A 17,617-nucleotide genomic window follows, 5' to 3' on the forward strand; every position below is an offset into this window, starting at 1 on the left:
CCATTAAATGTTTTTCAAATAAAGCACATGGCCATTAATGTAAGTAAAGCTTTGTGGATATAATATTATTATAACAAGTTTTAAATTACCAAGTCAGAATCAACAAGAGGGCATTGCAATAGCTAATTAGGAGACTAAACATTCATTAAGCAAAATATGGCTTCATTGCAGATAAGAATTAATAAAAGACGTTTCTTCTCAAATGTCACTTTTATATTCATTGCATGCTAGTTTTCAAAGGCAATTTAAAAATGAAAATTTTATCCTATTATACTATTCGAAAGATATTATTATCACCTCTTTTAAAGTCAAGAAGAAACCAGCGATAGCAGAAGTAGAAGTGGGTGTAGTCCCCATTCTGATGCATGAGCTCAAACAGCTCTGCGTCTAGGATCTAATTACACACAAAGTGAAAAGATCAGCCAGATCTACGTTTTCCATTTAAAGGCATGTTTTTAAACAAACATTAGCGAAAATGTCTGCAGCAGGCATTTGACCTGGATCAGAGATCTCATGTTGGCAAAGTGGGTGTCCATCGCACCTCCATGAGGAAAATTTTGATTCATCCTTTTCATTAGTTCGGTGAAACAGCTGAAAGCCATGGCCTCTGAAAGATTCCAAGACAACAGATGAGAAAAGCTAAACATACTTACCGTTTAGTTTTTTAAACAGTGGCACAGACTTAAAAACGCAGATTAAGAAGAGCGGGTTTCATAAAGACAGACTCACCATCATCTAGAATAACTAACAAGGGAGCGAGCAGGTCACACATGCCCTGGACATATCCAATTTCCAGGTGCTGCCAGATATAACTGCAGAAACAGACAAGTCATTATATGTGTTGGTCAGGGATATGTGAGCTTTTAATGTTCTTTGACATGCAGTTACAGTTAAAGAGCTCACCTCAAAGTTTCTAAAATAGACTTTCACCTAGATATGACTTAATGTATGTCTGTGGGATTTTTTGCTTGTTTTACAATCTGCCAGCTGTAAGTCTAAATTAAAACTAATATTCTTTTCTTAAATGCCAGTGTTAAAATTCTATCCTATTCATTCTTTACTAAAAATAAAACACTAAAAACTAAAATTAATGTTTAAATGTTAATGTTTTTTTATTATTTTTTTAGATATTACAACATTAAAATATAGACAAAAAAGTATAGATGTTAATTTTGATATTTGCTAAAGATTACATTTGATTATTCATTAAATTATTATTGTTAGTAAATTTTTATTTAAAGTTGAACCATTCAAAAGTCAGTGAGATGAGTAAGATTCTTTTTTTGCAAGAATGCATTAAATTAATCAGAAATGTCAGTAAGGACTTATAATAGTACAAAAAACTTCTATTTAAAATAATTATATTCCTATTTTCTTTAGCTTTTTATTCATAACATTATCCTGAAAAAATCAATTGTAATAATATTTCAGGAAGGAGAGTAAAGGCCAATAAAAGGAATGATTTTATTACCTGCACATGATATTGCGTAGTTTCTCCAAGTTAGCAGGTGTAAAGTACCAGTAATTACGGTCACAGCGCTGCACGTCTTTATCTATGCGGTGCAGATTTAGAGTGTACATGTCCAAAAGCTCTTGCTGCAATTACAAAGGTGAACAGATTTAGATAGATAATAGATGTAGTTAATTATATACCTCTCTGAAACACTTGCTTACAGAATAAGTGGTGCCTATAGAGGAAACTGGAGAGATAGCTTCAATCGTAGTGTTCACAGCCAGTGAATCAAGCTGTGGGCAAAGACTCTCCATCTCTGGCTCCTCAGAATTCATTCCATCAGAGCTGGGCTTTCCATGAGCTTCCTCCAGCCTGAGTTCCAATATAGGTACAGTTGCCTGCTCATTACCCTTGCTTCTAGGTGAACTCTTCCTTTCCCAGGCCATGGACACTTTAGCTATAGGAATTTCTTCCATTTCAATGGCAGAGGGAGACTCGTCTGACTCAGTTGCATCTTGTTCACCCATCTCTCTTGTGCTAAAAGCTTCATGCACCAAAGGAACCACCATCTCCTCAATTACTGGAGCGTTTCTCTGCATATCTTTGTGTGTGGTCCTCATTATAACAACTTTCTCTTCTATTTGCTCTGTACCGGTGGTTTTTGGCAGTACTGATGCTGCCGTTCCAGGTTCATTGGGTAAATCACTGGTCTTCATAGTCTTCTTCTCTTTCTCATCACCTGGTCTTAAAGCTATTTGTGTGCCACTAATATTGTTGGCATCATCTATGTATGTCTTGGAGTCTTTATCTTGGCTTGTTTCATTGGTTTTCGCCGTTTCTTCCTCTGTATCATCGTCCTTTGAAATAGACACCGGTGTGTCAGCTACAACCTTCTGCTCAAGTGCATCTGATAATTTATGATCTTTTGTTACCAAAGGTTTCTCTTGGATTGCTCTAATATCTTTAATTCCCGTGTGGGACCTTTCAAAGTCCACATTTACCCGATTCTCATTCATCTTCGGCTCTGGAGGAGTCGAGTCCACGACCTCTGTTGCTTTGGGAATATCTGACTCAGTTCGCTCTGCCAATGCTTCAATTTTTGATGTCAAAGTTCCCTCTGGAGATTTGCCCACTTCTATTTCGGTCATGTGGCTGTGAGCTGCTGAAGGAGCCTCAAAAGCATCTTGAGCTGTTTTCAACACCCCTGTTTCGACCTCTGCCCTTTTATCGGAGCTCTCTGTGGCTTTCTTGCTTCTCTCTGATTTTGTCACAACTGCATCCAAAGACAACACTTTGTTAACCTCAATTTTACTATATTCTCTCACACCTAGTTTCTCAACTGATTTGGTCTCACCTTCCTCAGTCAGCTTTCCTTTCTCTCCAGATGAACTTTCAAACCTTTCCTTTGATACTGCTAGCTGTAGCTGTGATTTAAGGCTTGGGTCATGTATCCCACTGTCTTCTGTGCTCAAGGAGTCCGACTGACCAGAAGTAACAGAGAAGTTTCTGGAAGAGGGGTGACCAGAGTCTGGAGAACTGGTGCCATTTTGGGGTGTTCCATTTGAGATTTTGGAAACCTGTTTCATGTCTTCACTCTTGGGTTCAGACTCAATCTGGTCGACCTCTTCAACAGACTCAAACACCTGGAAAAACAAACCAAATGGAAGCAAGCTACTCCAGGGCAAGGGGGTTTGAGAAGTGAAGAACTACCAGGAATAAGTGTGAGGGTGAGGAACATCAGTCAATGAGGGCACCATTTGTAATCACATGCCATTTCAAATAAAACAAGTTAAGAATTACTACAACAAACATTCATGTATTGGCCACAACATCAGTGTGAGGCTTACTTGAGTACTGCTGCTGGAGTCGCTCTGCAGCCTGGAATCTCTTTGCCTGCCTGAACTACAGCTCTGCGAGGACTGAATGACAAACACAACACATCCTGAAGAAAATATTGCATAAAATCAAAAGCAAACATTTCAGTGTGGACAGAACGTCTTCAATGCCTGCAAACAATAGATTTTGATCTTGGGTCTTTAGCTTTGTGGTTTGCGCTCACCTCATTACTGATGGTGGAGTCACGGTGCATTATTCTTTGTGTGGTGCTTTCTATACTCGCCCCAGACGAACACTTGGCTAACGCCACAGCATGCTGCTCTTTTTCTCTCTGCCTAACAATGGCCTCACACCCTAGCCATTCACTCATTGTCTGCTCGTAGCAAGCTCGCATCTGATCATCCACCTGCAAAGTTCAGTTTCAGAAACGGCAACAAGTAAAGAGGAGATTATCTTACAGTGAAAGCTACTTGATGGTAATGGAACAAGTGCTTTGATTCACAAACCATCTGAAATTCAATTAATCTGGCATTAGAAAGTAGCGGACTAAAAATAATTAAATGCCAAATTCCAACTCAATCACTGGAAATCTTAAAGAAAATAAAGACTAAAGTCATGGTCACATTTAATTTTGGTGTGTAGTGAAGCATTGTAGTGAAGCATTAAGCACCGGTTACATAGAATTTCAAACAAAGTAGTATTTTTGTGTGAAAAATGTTGCAAAATCTGCATAGGGATTTCACATGCAAATTTTCACTTAGCAATGAAATGCAATGAAAATGTGACTGTACCTTAAAACTGTTTGGGATTACAGTTTTAACCCAAAAAATACACTAACCTCTTTTCTCTCAGCCTCAGACATCCCAAATTGGTAATGACCCAGCAGGAAAGGCCAGACTTCCTTTCGCAAAGAAGGGTCAACTCCACCGAAATAAACTAGCCTCAGTAACTCCTTCTCCTCATAGGTCTGCAAAAGAGCAAGTATACACTGACTTCAAAACAGGTTAACTGATTTACAAGCACATGATGGTACAAATGGTATTTGTATATATATATATATATATATATATATATATATACAGTATATTGGTTTGGTTGCTTAGAGTATAAATTAGTTTGTCAGTATAAGCACACTAACGATAACAGCCATAAGGGCACTTCTCTATGGATTTTACATTGATTTTCATGCTTTAATGCTGCCACTCTGGCACTCATCATTAGTCATCTAAACATACTGTTTATGCGATGAAAATTAGAGAACTGTGATTAGGGACAAATAAATATTAATGAGTATCTGGCGAAGACTCTCATTTAAACATGTCTGCTTTGGACTCCAGGCAGGTTTCAGAATCAGAAAGAGCTTTATTGCCAAGTATTCTTGCGCATACAAGGAATTTGTTTTAGTGACATAAGCTTCCAGTACACAGAGACAACAACACACAGACAAAAAAAAATTGGCAAATAAGTAAGTGTATAAATACTTGTGCTATAAATGATAATGGAATAATCATTTTTATATACATATAAATATAAATATACACATATTTGTGTATATATGTGTGTGTGTGTGTGTGTGTGCACGTACACTGCAGTCTTCAAGAAACTTCTGCCACACTTCTGTTGTGAGCCCAGCATAGGCATCAGTGGGCACATCTGGTTCCACAATAGTGTGATTGACAAGGCCAGACAGGTGTGTGCGTACCGTGGACAGGTGACGACAGTATGCCAGCCCTGAGAGGGCAAAATATATGTGTGACTGATTGAATAAGAGAGACACTCGAGAATGTGAAGGTCACAAAAAGATGGTGTTGTGAGACTATAATTTTATGAGTAATGAATACAAACATCCATAGAAAGCTCGGGAGATGATCTGGTTCTTCATATTGTCACACAGCAACTTCAGAGGAGCCCTGCAGATGACATAATGTTTTTCCATAAATATACATTTAAGTTATTTTATTTAGATTGATTTGATATTTATACACATTGGCGTTGCTTGGCCATTTTTTCTAAAACTTAGCAATTAGTTCCATAAACTGTACACAAATTTGTGATCGTCTCAGTCGCCTTTAAATTTAGATGAAAATGGCGGCCCTTGCCCAACTTTCATTGGGTTCTTTTTCAATCCGCAGGGCGAGAAACAGAGGACAAGGTGTGTTTATTGATAGATTGTTATAATATCTACATCGGTGCAGTTCTTTGTCATAAAACCAGTTTACAAAATATCATGGGGAGCAATAATTGGTTCCCCATGGCATCTACTGTAGCCGAAGTGAACTGTGTTCACCTCTCATAACACCACTGCTGTTTCCTCCAACGAAAATGAAACCTATATGAACGCATACTTTAAATGTTGTTACCATTGTCATTAAACATGTAACCTTCAATATAATACATATTCCAGTGCATGTGGCAAAGAGGTTTGCCTACTTGAGCTAAGTAAAGAGGGTTGTACTAGAAATTAAAACAGTAATATTTTTTGTTTGTACAGTAAACAGGCTGGGTTTGAGATCATGAAGACTTGAATTATGAGTTATGCCTATCTATGTAATACAGTGGAATACTGTAAGTTTAGTATATGACCCTTATTAAATCAAACATTTTTTATTTTATTTATATATATTTTTTATTATTAGGCTATTATTATTATTATACCCTCACTGGAAGCTGAGCCCCGCTAAAAATAAAAATCATAGAATCACCCGTTTATACATTTATATTTCCTTTTGTAAAGAATATCTATAGTTTTTACAAATAAACCAGGTTACTTGGGTATGAAGTAAAACCTAATCATGATTTTTGGGTGACATTTTTTCTTGTTTATATCTGCAGGTTTCTATTCAATTCTAATTAAATAAATCAAAAATACTTCTATAACTTCTGGAGTATATTACATTCTGTCATCTTACCTTTCATGGTTGCATCCATTAGGCGGTGCTCCCTCAGAGAAACTACTCTGTGAGCAGGAAGAGCAAGATGATTTCCTTGGTGTTGGGTGCCACATGTTTACTCCCTGATCTATCAATTCTGGAGCCGCTAACAGACAAGCACACACACAGAAATCTGATTATGCATTGACCATCTGGATACCAAATGGAACTTATTCAGCCACAAGCAGAGCAACAAGAGTCCACTATTACACCCAGCTTAAAAAAACAAACAAACAAGAAAATACTGCAATAATATCAGTCTGCGTGGATTAAATGAAGTAATAATGGTTGCTGTGGCCCACAAAATTAATAAGATCACATTTTCGGTTAGATTTAAAAGCCACTATTACTTTTACAAACACACATGGCCATTATATAGTAAACATAAATTTCAAGTCTCCCTGAAAACACTCAACCATTAGCCCACAATTAACCAAGGGACACTACATTTCACTGGAGGATGACTCCTGCACAAAACAGAAAACTTGCAGATGGAGAGGCCATAAAATCAAGCATAAACCAGCTAGAAGTTGGTGCGTCAGAAATATACATAAACACATAGATGAGAGGTGGCAGGGTGGAAATACAGCTGGGCTCAGGGGAGGATAGGGAGTCTCGGCAGCCGCAGTGGTGCGTTGGCATCACCAGGGTCTGACGTTTACGAGGCCACAGCGCCCTGGAGTTCAGGGAGAGAGATCGGGCCAGGAGTACAGTACCCAGGGAGAGATGAGAGGACTGGGTAAAAGTAACTGTAATGAGTCAAAACATTTCAGTAAAATCAAAGGAATGTTTTTGACAGATGATGCACATAAATGGATAAAAACCAAGATGACAAACAATACCTTGATGGATAAAAGAGGCCCTTTTTCCTATTATCGACTTCTAAAAGCTGATATGATAATAGTCATACCATAACCGGAAACATTTACTGGCTCAAGAGGTTGTTTAATACCAAGATTCATTCTCTTACCAAATTCTGACTGCCTGTTTGGGAAAACAATGCGGAAGACATAATCTGTTGCTTCTTCCTCTTCTTTGTCTGAGACAGAGTCTGAGGATCCCTGTGGACATCTCTTCTTTAGCTTAGGAAATACTTTACCCTGAAAAAAGTGAAGCATCAGTTCAAGATACAATGACTGCAGGTGACAAGCAATACGCAATAGTCGTGAGGTGAGACCCTTGAGCAAGGCACCAAACCCCCAACTGCTCCCCGGGCGCCACAGCACATGTACATGTACAGATAAATTTCTAACCTTTCCTCTCTGGGACCAAAGTGGGGGGTCTAACTGGCCGTGAGGCAGCAGACCATTTTCCAGACAGGAGAGGAACTGTAGGAGGTGACCACCACGGGGAAAACGAAGTGGGGGCCTTTGAATCCCATCCTGACTAACCAGAACCACTGTTCCCCCACAGTCCACTGCAGACAAAAATACATAAACAATGCTATTAATATTAAATAATGTGATATGTTCATTGACACTTAAATAACACAGTCTGTTGCTATCACGTATTACTAGGTTAAATACGTGATTTTTGCACATAGTGAAATCCTCTTTACCATGCAAAACAATTCCTCTCTAAACTGTATCTAATATCTTAATCATCCTGATGTTCTAAATATTGAAGCCATGACACAGCCTGTACAATAAGGGATTAATTATTGCCATTATTAGCAGAATTGGATTGCTTCATAATCTGAGTAAAGCCGCACTTTAAATTCTCATTTCTCTCCAAAAGCAATTATTTTCTGATTAATTCTGCTCTCTCTCATCGGTCCACTGATTTTGTGCTTGGATGAATATAAAAAGGACAAGTCCAACTGAGAGGATATTAGCTGAATATTTGAATACACCCAAATGGAGACTATTAATGTTAGATATGCTTTTAACCTTCAGCAACTCTGTAGGGTCTATGAATGTTGTAGGGTTTCGTACTATTACCTAACGGTTATAATATACGTGTATGAATTATTTCAACTGATCTGTCAGAATTACGGACAAATAAGAAACTGCAGGATGTGAGTTATTTGGCTGCCAGTTGGGTGTTTTTCAACCTGGCACAATGTCACCTACCCTGCTGATGACAGTGCAAGTACACAATCTCCTCCAGGCGGATTGTCATGGCATAGTCCCAGTAAACACTGCAGGAAAACAGGTTAGGCCTTCAGTGGTATGTGATCAACATAACTGTGAATAATATAAACCGATGCAAAATAATAGAAGTACTTACATTTCAGTGTTTCAAAATTATTTTAATTTAACATTATTCAAAGAAAAAAAAATCATGCACTGTTTCAGTTTCATTATAAAATTTTACTTATTTTCTGGGATGAAAACTCATTAGAGGTAAAAAAGGAGGGTATAGGGTAAATCTCACTCTATATAGTTAAAATATAAACATTAACCATTATACAATATTATATCATGAACATTAAACAAATCTATAAATACATTGCTTCGCTTTTGAATGTTAAACCATAGAGCTTTTATTTGGGCGGAAATCTGCAGGTTTTAAAGCTTCTCTTACATTGACAACAGATTTAGAAATGTTTCCCATGACTTAGGAAGATTTAGCATGCCGATTTCCCCTGAAATGTGTCAAGCTTGCATCCCTGTATTATGCTGGAATGAGCAATCTTGTAATATATTACATCTTATCATATCCTGTAATACTTTGATTCAAAGAGATAATTAATTCATTAACTTTTATTAAAAGATCAAATCAATGTTATTTCCTTTTTAAAAAGGGTTTATTTTGTTTATTCGGAGTCCTACCTCGTCTCATAGTCGAGATCTCCCATGGAGCCGTTCATAAGCTGATTTGGTGTCCATTTCAGAGTCATGCTGTCAGCCGTCTGGTGTAAAGAGAGGTACCCTGGGATTGCTTCCATATCATCCCTCTGAAAGCACCACAACAGAAGCCCACGTTATGAAGCAACTATAAAACCTATAATCAATAATAACTGCAGCTCATACTATGTTTTCAGCAACTAGTCTTTTAGCTTATCTATTTAATTGCAATAAAACCAAGTAATTTAATCTTTAGATAAAATATGCAGTCAGAAATGATCTTCTAAAGATCTGTAATGATTGACAGCTGATTAATGCATTATTTACCGGCTGCACCAGTACGTTGTTCTTGCCGAACAGGAGGGTCGCTCTGGAATTCTGATGAAGAGACTCCACGTAGTCTCTGGCGAAGGGGGAGGGAGATGGCCTTTCATCCATACTACTACTGGAGTGTCTTTTCTGAATCTGAACCCACACATGCACACATTATTAAGAGCTGTGGGAAATCACTAAAGTAATATATTTCTACCTAAACATTACATCAAAGACTAATGTCACCAGACAATATACACAATAAATGTGATAAACACTAGTGAACAAAGTGCTATAGGAGATATTCATCTTGTTTTCCTTATAATATGCCTCTACATCTATCAGTCCAATGTGGATAAATGTGTGGCCGCAGATGAATCATTAGATGTATACTTACGTCTCCTCTTTCATATATCAAAAAGGCAATCAGCACCAAAAACTGGGCTTTTAGAGCTCACTGGCAGATATTTGTAATAAAAATACACCAGAAAACAAGCCCGGAGTGCAGTGCAGTCAGATCTATCAGAGACAAAAAACAAGTGCTCTGTGTGTCCTGCTGTTGTGTGGGTGTTGGCAATGGCCAGAGAGGGTGATCAGTCAGGAACCTGATGGCTGCGTTTGGTAATGGAGCTGGGTAATGATGTGAAACATAGCTCTTGAGTGGAAGTTCATACTCTCCTCAGAAACAGCAACTACACTCAAATACACTGACCGCAGCATGACTCTTATGGAGCACTCTCTTCAGAGGTCTGGGATGGAGTGAACTGCACTGATTTCAAAGGCTAGAACCTGACTGAACAAGATCAGATACACAAACTAAAAGCTCTGAAATATTCAGATGTCGTTTATTTTGCCTTTGCTTTATCCATGTTATGCAGTCTGTTGTAAAACAATTATGTGTAACATTCTAAACAAGCTCAATTGTCAATCATTCAAAACTTACCAAATTACACAAGATGTTGAAAGTGAAAAACAAGCCTAATTGGCTGTCACTATATATCATGACTTCAATGTGACATGCAACTGACTGACTATAAACTGCTTTTGACCCATGACATTTCCTTGAGGCAAGGTTGAAAACATCAAGTGAATTTCAAATGGCCTGAACTTTCGATTTGAAAATGGCACTTCCATCTCGTTCAAATGCAAAATATCTTTCAATTTTGCTAATTTTGTCAGATGTGAACAGACTGAAAATGTTAATGTTTTCATAAAATAAGCTCTTATTTTTGACCATTTTAGGAACACACCATTTTAAATATTGCAGTGTTTATGAATTCTTGGTGTAAAGTGCCATAATCCATAATGCTAAGATCAATAAATCACCCTGCACATAATCATTTCGAAGGTGATGTATGTAATTTCTGCACAGCACCAAAGAGGAATGCACATTTACTTGAACAACTGTGATAAGATAAAAGTGTTTAAAAAAATGGTGTTAAACTCATTTATTCAATCACAGGTCACTCACGCAGAGGGCAGGTCTCTTTGTGGGTGAGTCTTGTCGACAGTGGCCACTGTGAATTCGATGCCTTTGCACCAACTCGTCAGCTGAAGGATCGGTCCAAAAATGATCTGCCGTCTTCATTTTAGTGTACTCTAATGCACAGGGGCCCACTAAAGAAGAAATGAAGTTGAAAGCGAATTATATGCACAGTGCCAGCAATACAAAAGAAACAATAAGAGAAAATAGCTCCGTTCCAAAACCTAGTGTGCTGTCTCCCTAAATAGGCAGCTGCATTCAGCATCCTAACCATCAAGGACCCTTCATTGTTGAATGCTTTGAAATGTTCCACATAGGCAGCCACTCTGTGCCACACAATTAGTGCTCTGCATGGAAGACTCACAACTGATTTCAACAGTAGGCTATTTGATGTTAATTCTTGTACTATATAAGCATAAAAATATGTAGAACAAAAATATTGTATAAAATATTAAAGTGATAGTTCACCCAGAAATTCTGTCATGAATTACTCACCCTCATGTTGTTCCAAACCTGTAAGACCTTTGTTCATTTTCGGAACACAGATTAAAATATTTTTGAAGAAATCCAATAGCTTTGTGACCCTGTATAGACAGTAATGCAACTGAAACGTTTAATGGCCCAGAAAGGAAATAATCACATCAAAAAAATAGTCCATGTGACATCAGTGGTTCAATCGTAATGTTATGAAGCTACGAAAATATTTATTGTGTCCAAATAAAAAAAAAAACTGAGTGAACTAACCCTTTAACTGAACTAGTGGATAATCTAAAATAACATAATACATAGATATGTTTTTTACCAAATACTATATTTTTTAGTAGTTAATATTTCTCTTGTCCACCAGCATTATTTTTTCTGTTGAGCTTTTGAATAAAATGAGCTGATCACTGACTTCACAAGGTTTTAAAATGGTGCAAATGACAATATGTCACTAAATGACCTGTGGCATTAAGAACGAGAATGATTTCTTAAAAAAACATTTCTACCCAACAAAGAGGCGAGGATAGGGCCGTCCACAGGATCCATTAGAATAGCCTCCTTCTCGTAAAACTTACTGAAACAACATTAAAAGTAACTTTAATTTAGCATAATGCAAGCTGGCAAGTTTGATTGTACATGAAAGAAACGGGTCAAGCACGCTTGTTCTTTATATCTCCATCCCACCACTCTCACCTGCTGTTTTCCACCAGGTACAGTACGATCTTGTCCAGCACTTTCTCAATAAGTGCAGTGTGGATCCACAAGTGTCTGACAGCCTGAGGCGAGAAGTTTGGGACTTTGGTCATCTTACGGTTGCTCTCACTGTATGAGATAGACTGACTTCGTCTGAAGCAAAGAACAAAGTTCAACAAAACATTTGTAAAGTGTCCAAATCAATTCCAATGTAGATAATTTTGTGTTTAAATGAACTTTTCTCCACTAGGTGGTACTACTAAGCATATTACACTTTCCAGAAATAATATTTGCCTTTGGACATATGTTGGGTTGGCTATGCATGCTATGAGATGCAGCAACAGACTTTATACTAAAGTCTGTTGCTACAGTGTGTTCTATTGCTTTATTGTATTTTGTAGTTTTGTATTGGAGGAGATCACAGGATTCTGTTCTCACTTGCTTTCAAAGACCAGCTCCAGCTCCTGGGCTTTTCTGCACAGCTCCTCAGCTGGAGGGAAGCTTTTGCCCACTTTGGTGAAGAGTGCAGCTATCTTGTTGCTTCGTAGGAAACCAGCAGCTCTCCGCTTCAACCCATGAAGTACACAGGCTTCAACAGCAGCTACACTCACATTTACACAAACAAAATGGACAGTAGCACATTAATGGATCATTTTAAATAAAGAAGAAAGAGCATTTTACACTAGTCAGTGAAAGGCTTTTTGTGTTTCTGAGAAACAATAAATAGGGACGTGACTGCAAAATATTCAAAAAGTGCCTGTGAAAATATGGGAATAAACACTTTCAGGTACTCTTCCAGAATCTACAATGCTGTTCAAACTTGGTAGTTGAAGTTGTTAGTGTATGGTAGTGTACAAGCATACAGTATTATTAGTAAGGCATAGTGTACTGTACAGTCAGCTGGCCATTACCACAAAACTATCCATGAAACCCAAATGTGAAATTGAGTGTTCCTAAATGTTCCTAAATGAGGTTTATTTTGTAATAAAGACTATAGCTGTCTGTATATTATAATTCCTACACATCTACTTTCAAATACATAAAAAAGACTTTATATTATATATATATATTAATTTGAGAAGCAATTATTTCATTGTGTGAGATGACTAATGCATGAAAATTGCACATGAACTGTTGATTATACAGTAAAGCTGTAATTATACAAATATATTTAGCCGCAGAATGCCGCAACAGACAAATCAAAATCTAGACATCTAGAAATCTACAAATCTAGATCATCTGTGGAAAGATTTGAATATGTAACTAAAAACCTTTAAAAATGTAATCAAACTAAACACCCAGACAGAAGGACAGTGAGATGGATCATAAATACGCGGACTGAGAGACACATGCACTACGTGGCAGTGCCTGCAGAGCTGATACTGAAGCTGTCTTAGGACTAATCTTGTGAATCTGCTCGAATAGGGTTGGGGGAAAAGCCTGTGTAGCCATGGAAACCCTCACTGATGGAGCACTTGTGCTCATTGAGAGCTGGGTAGGGCTCTGGAACAACATCAGCTGTTTTCTCTCTCTCCCTCTTCCCTCATCCTGTCTCTTTCTGTCTTTTCATCTGTCCAATGTATGACTTTTTGTTCTCTTTTATAGCGGTTCTTTGTGACAGTCTCGAAATTAGACTTTCTCATCTGACTCCAGCACTTTATGGCACTTCCCCTCCTCTGTTCTGTTTATAATCTTTGCAATCTTCTTCTCTGCCAATATCAGAGTGTGACTTGTTTATCTCCTCCTCTAGTCCATTATTTGTGTCCTTGTCTCTGGTGTGGCAGACTGAAATGCATGAGAGATAAACCAGTCTAAATCTCAGGTTAAAGTCTCTTAATTCACAGAGATGCACATCCATTCAAACACAGCAGCTGTTTTCATCTGATGCTGTATTCATCACTCCTCTTTAACCAGCCTAAATGGATTCATACCGAAGAGAGAACACAGATAAACATGAGCAGGTGAAATGAATGAGAAGTGGACGCACAGACCATCAAATAGGTTCAAAAGGTCTCACACTTTTCTAAAGACACACTAATACGAGCAGTTCTGAATATTCAGAATATAGCAGAATATTCTTTTTATCATTTATTTATTCATTTTATCATCATGTCATTCGTAGCTCTATGACTGTTTTTTGCACACTAGTGGTTGTTAAGGTGAGATCACAATTACATTCAATAACCGACAAGCAACTAGTGAAACATTACCGCTGATTAAACACAATTAGTAAAAAGGGACTAACAAGCAACAGGTGAGAAAGATTTGTCACTATAGCAACAAACAAGGGTAGCCATGGTAACAAACAGCATAATGCAAACAGGGACTAACCAACCGAAGTGAACACAGAAACAATTGGAACAACATGAAAGTCCAAAGACAAACACAGGGAAGATGTAGCAGTAAAATATACAGCATAAACTATAATACTGTGAAATATTTGCACAATTTCAAATAAAATTTTTATTTCAGTATTTTTAAACTGTAATTTATTGCTGTGATGGCAAAGCTGGATTTTCAGCAGCGATTACTCCACTCTTCAGTATCACATTTAGCTTTTCTGAAATCATTTTAATTAGCTGATTTGCTGCTCAAGAAACATTTCTTATTATTGTAAATGTTGAGACAGAAACTAAACAAACCCAATGTAAGTGTAAATAAGTTAAAAATTAAGCATATAGTGGAGCATTTTAGAGAATAACAACTTAAATTTCAGTCAGTTCCTCTCATGAAGCTATTGTACAGGCTACTTTCAAAATGAACAACCTGGAAATTATGCTTAACATGTCTTGTGTCCCCATCAAAGAAAGAAAAACCCTATGGATTTGAAAAGACATGATGGTAAATAAATGATGAAAGAATTCGAATTTTGTCTAAACTATTCATTTATGTCTGAATTTTATGTAACTTTTCTTTATTTTGTGTAGGCTTATTCAGATATTACTTTCCACAGAACAATCTGTGATTAAAGCTCACGCTAGATGCATGATGGCCTGGATGCAAAGTAGGCCTAAATTATTTTTATTCAGACCGATTCTCAATTCAGTCATTTTACTATAAGAATAAAATGACAAATCAGTGTGCAAAAAAAAAAATGAAAGCAGCTACATCCCAAAGTAAAATGAAAGGGAACATGCAGAGACAGAGAAACTGCACGATGAAGAAAATTATATTCCAGCCAAATACGTTTCCAAAGTAATATTCACAGCAACAAACAAGCTGCACAACTCATTTTGTCACAGGAAATGGCACAGGGAGCAGGCGGCCACCCCCAACCCTGATCTCAAACGTTCATTAAAAATGTAATCATACAACCAGACCTAATGGTTTCTAATCATACGGTCACAGTGCGAATGAAATGCAACCTGGATATATTTGATCTCCTCCACTCCCACTGACCAGCACTTTACACTGCAACATAATGACGTGAAAGTGTCTGAGTGACGAACAGCATGCTTTTAAAGCCACACATAGGTTAGAGGCGAAATTAAGAGATGTCTTAAAATCCCCCAGAACTGCTCACAGTTGATAATTGTGTCCCATATCTGTGATGATGAGAAATCTCAGAGTTGACTGTTCCATCTGCGGTGTGTAAACATCACTATAATCTCGATGGCTAATTACTCCCCCAAGGGCAGCCAGCAGAGCCTGGCTACCCTCCATTCATCTCCTATTATCTGCCAGTGCCTCACTAGAAGCAGCAGCAATATTATACCACTACAGTGATAGCATAGACACTCCTAATGTAATTCATTCATTACATCATAAAGATTAAGCGTTCTTTCTTTTCTATTCCAGTGTCCTTGCTTTTGTCCTGATTCTGTTGAAAAGTGCCTAGAGGAATCTGTTATTGCTCAGAGGTTGCTCTTTCTTAGTTCAAGGGATCTAATAGAGATCATGGTGTTCTTTCATCATTTACTCCCCTCATGTTGTTGTAACACTTTCTTTCTTCTGTGGAAAACAATTTCTTTAAATAACTGATATTTTTAAGAATGATTTAACCATTTTTGTCCAAACAATGAAAATTGGTAGGATAAACCAACATTGGACCCAACTGTTAACAAACAGGAAGTTTTTGAATTTGAGGAATTTTATCAGAAACGTTGAGATGAGTAGCATACTTTGGTACCTTGGCACATCTGGGCCAGCATTATTATTGTTAAATAAAACTAAAACCATAATACATTTTTGTAAAAAATAAATAAATAAATAAATAAATAAATAAATAAATAAATAAAAAAGGTATTTCAGCTGTTGCCAAGGCAATATTTCACAAGTAACTAAAACTAAAAACTAAACAGAGATGAATAAAGTGACAAAAACACAACAGATGTACTAAAACTTTAAAATGGAAATGGAAATGAAAAATGAAAAACTAATAGTATATTTTAGTAAAGTATAACTGCTTTGGGTGTAGTCTGACACTGAGACTTCTGCATAAGTCAAAATTGTACATTTATTTTCACTGCTGATGAAATATTAAAAAGATTCTATAGTTGCCTCTTCTCTGACCTCTTGTATTTTAGCCAGCAGAGGTTCAGCGATGTGGCAGGAGATAGTTGAGAGGACTTGAGATAAAGACAGAGCAGGGCTCAGGACAGTCACAATGAATCAGAACTCAGTGAATTACAGGAGAGTAAACAACCGGCTGAAACCAGAAACCAGAAACCAGCAATGCACACGGGCCCTATAATCATCTACTGAATCCCACTGCCACTGCAGGAACATAATAAGTTAACAAGGCCATTAACCAAAAGGTATTTTTCAAGTTGTACTTTGCTTGGTGTTACTCAGAAACACCACAGTGTGGTTAAAGAAAGAAGCTTCACAAGCTGTTACTGTGAGGTCGAACTGCAAGGTTTTGTTGGTTTTGTTCTACCCCGACAAAACTCTTTTTATAACAATAATCGCTTGGATGCAGTCTAATTTACACACATTGCAAACCTGCCAACAGTGTTTGACCCCTCACAGAGCAGTGCTGATTAAATTCCAGGGAAGGTGGTATGGTTGCCAGCATCCTGAAGAAATAAAAGCTGTTTAGAAAAATAAAAAAGCCTTCACGTAAAAGGCAGAATATGACCTGGCAGAAATTGGATTTTTAATGACTACTCATTTTTTCTGTTTAAGCTCTGCTCCATCATTAAACATCATGTCATGGTACCTGGATGTGAATTTGCACAGTAACAGAGAAGATGAACATCTGATATTATATGGTCATATTTTCTGCTGACAAACAGCGAGGAGCACTTACTGAAACAAGATCAATAAACATTCACTTACTGGTCAATTTACATTGGAATGATCACTCTGTGTTAATCTAGACTAAATAAACATGACACTTCTCCTTTTTGACATTAATCTGCTTTGGCACTTTCCAAGCCCTGTTCAATGCTGAATGTTCGCTGTACCTGGAAACCAGCCAAACCATCAAGCTGCCCATCATTTGGTAGATACTGAAACAGAGATGTTTCTCAGAGCCTCTCATGGAAAAGAAAAATGAGATCTCTTTAGTATCTCAGTTGTTTCTCATTGCAATTATGAAATGTGTGATATTGAATTGAGAGCAAATAGAGAGACGGAAATTTGGATTTGCCATCACAAGGATAAATTACATTTTAAAATATATTACAATAAAAAG

The 17,617-nt window shown here is 37.3% G+C and overlaps 1 protein-coding gene across 5 annotated transcripts in view; it reads right to left on the reverse strand.

The window, feature by feature from the left end:
* The window catches only part of sgsm1a (small G protein signaling modulator 1a), a 33,524-nt gene that overhangs the window by 1,053 nt on the left and 14,854 nt on the right, over nt 1-17,617 (reverse strand). For 2 of the 5 annotated variants that reach the window (XM_059548597.1, XM_059548598.1), the window contains exons 4-23: nt 12,418-12,580; nt 11,980-12,132; nt 11,793-11,860; nt 10,792-10,937; nt 9,336-9,473; nt 8,994-9,118; nt 8,292-8,359; nt 7,473-7,636; nt 7,190-7,319; nt 6,199-6,325; nt 5,135-5,199; nt 4,875-5,020; nt 4,128-4,256; nt 3,513-3,695; nt 3,301-3,372; nt 1,675-3,096; nt 1,472-1,596; nt 730-812; nt 498-607; nt 298-394 (exon numbers count right to left, since the gene is read on the reverse strand). In XM_059548597.1, the coding sequence (XP_059404580.1) occupies nt 298-394; nt 498-607; nt 730-812; nt 1,472-1,596; nt 1,675-3,096; nt 3,301-3,372; nt 3,513-3,695; nt 4,128-4,256; nt 4,875-5,020; nt 5,135-5,199; nt 6,199-6,325; nt 7,190-7,319; nt 7,473-7,636; nt 8,292-8,359; nt 8,994-9,118; nt 9,336-9,473; nt 10,792-10,937; nt 11,793-11,860; nt 11,980-12,132; nt 12,418-12,580 (3,714 nt within the window). Of the gene's footprint in view, nt 1-297; nt 395-497; nt 608-729; nt 813-1,471; nt 1,597-1,674; nt 3,097-3,300; nt 3,373-3,512; nt 3,696-4,127; nt 4,257-4,874; nt 5,021-5,134; nt 5,200-6,198; nt 6,326-6,806; nt 6,969-7,189; nt 7,320-7,472; nt 7,637-8,291; nt 8,360-8,993; nt 9,119-9,335; nt 9,474-10,791; nt 10,938-11,792; nt 11,861-11,979; nt 12,133-12,417; nt 12,581-17,617 lie in introns of all 5 variants that reach the window. The other 3 variants (XM_059548600.1, XM_059548602.1, XM_059548599.1) reach the window with 3 other exon arrangements.

This window comes from Carassius carassius, chromosome 4 (assembly GCF_963082965.1).
Source record: "Carassius carassius chromosome 4, fCarCar2.1, whole genome shotgun sequence".
In the NCBI taxonomy this organism is placed as follows: Eukaryota; Metazoa; Chordata; class Actinopteri; order Cypriniformes; family Cyprinidae; genus Carassius; species Carassius carassius.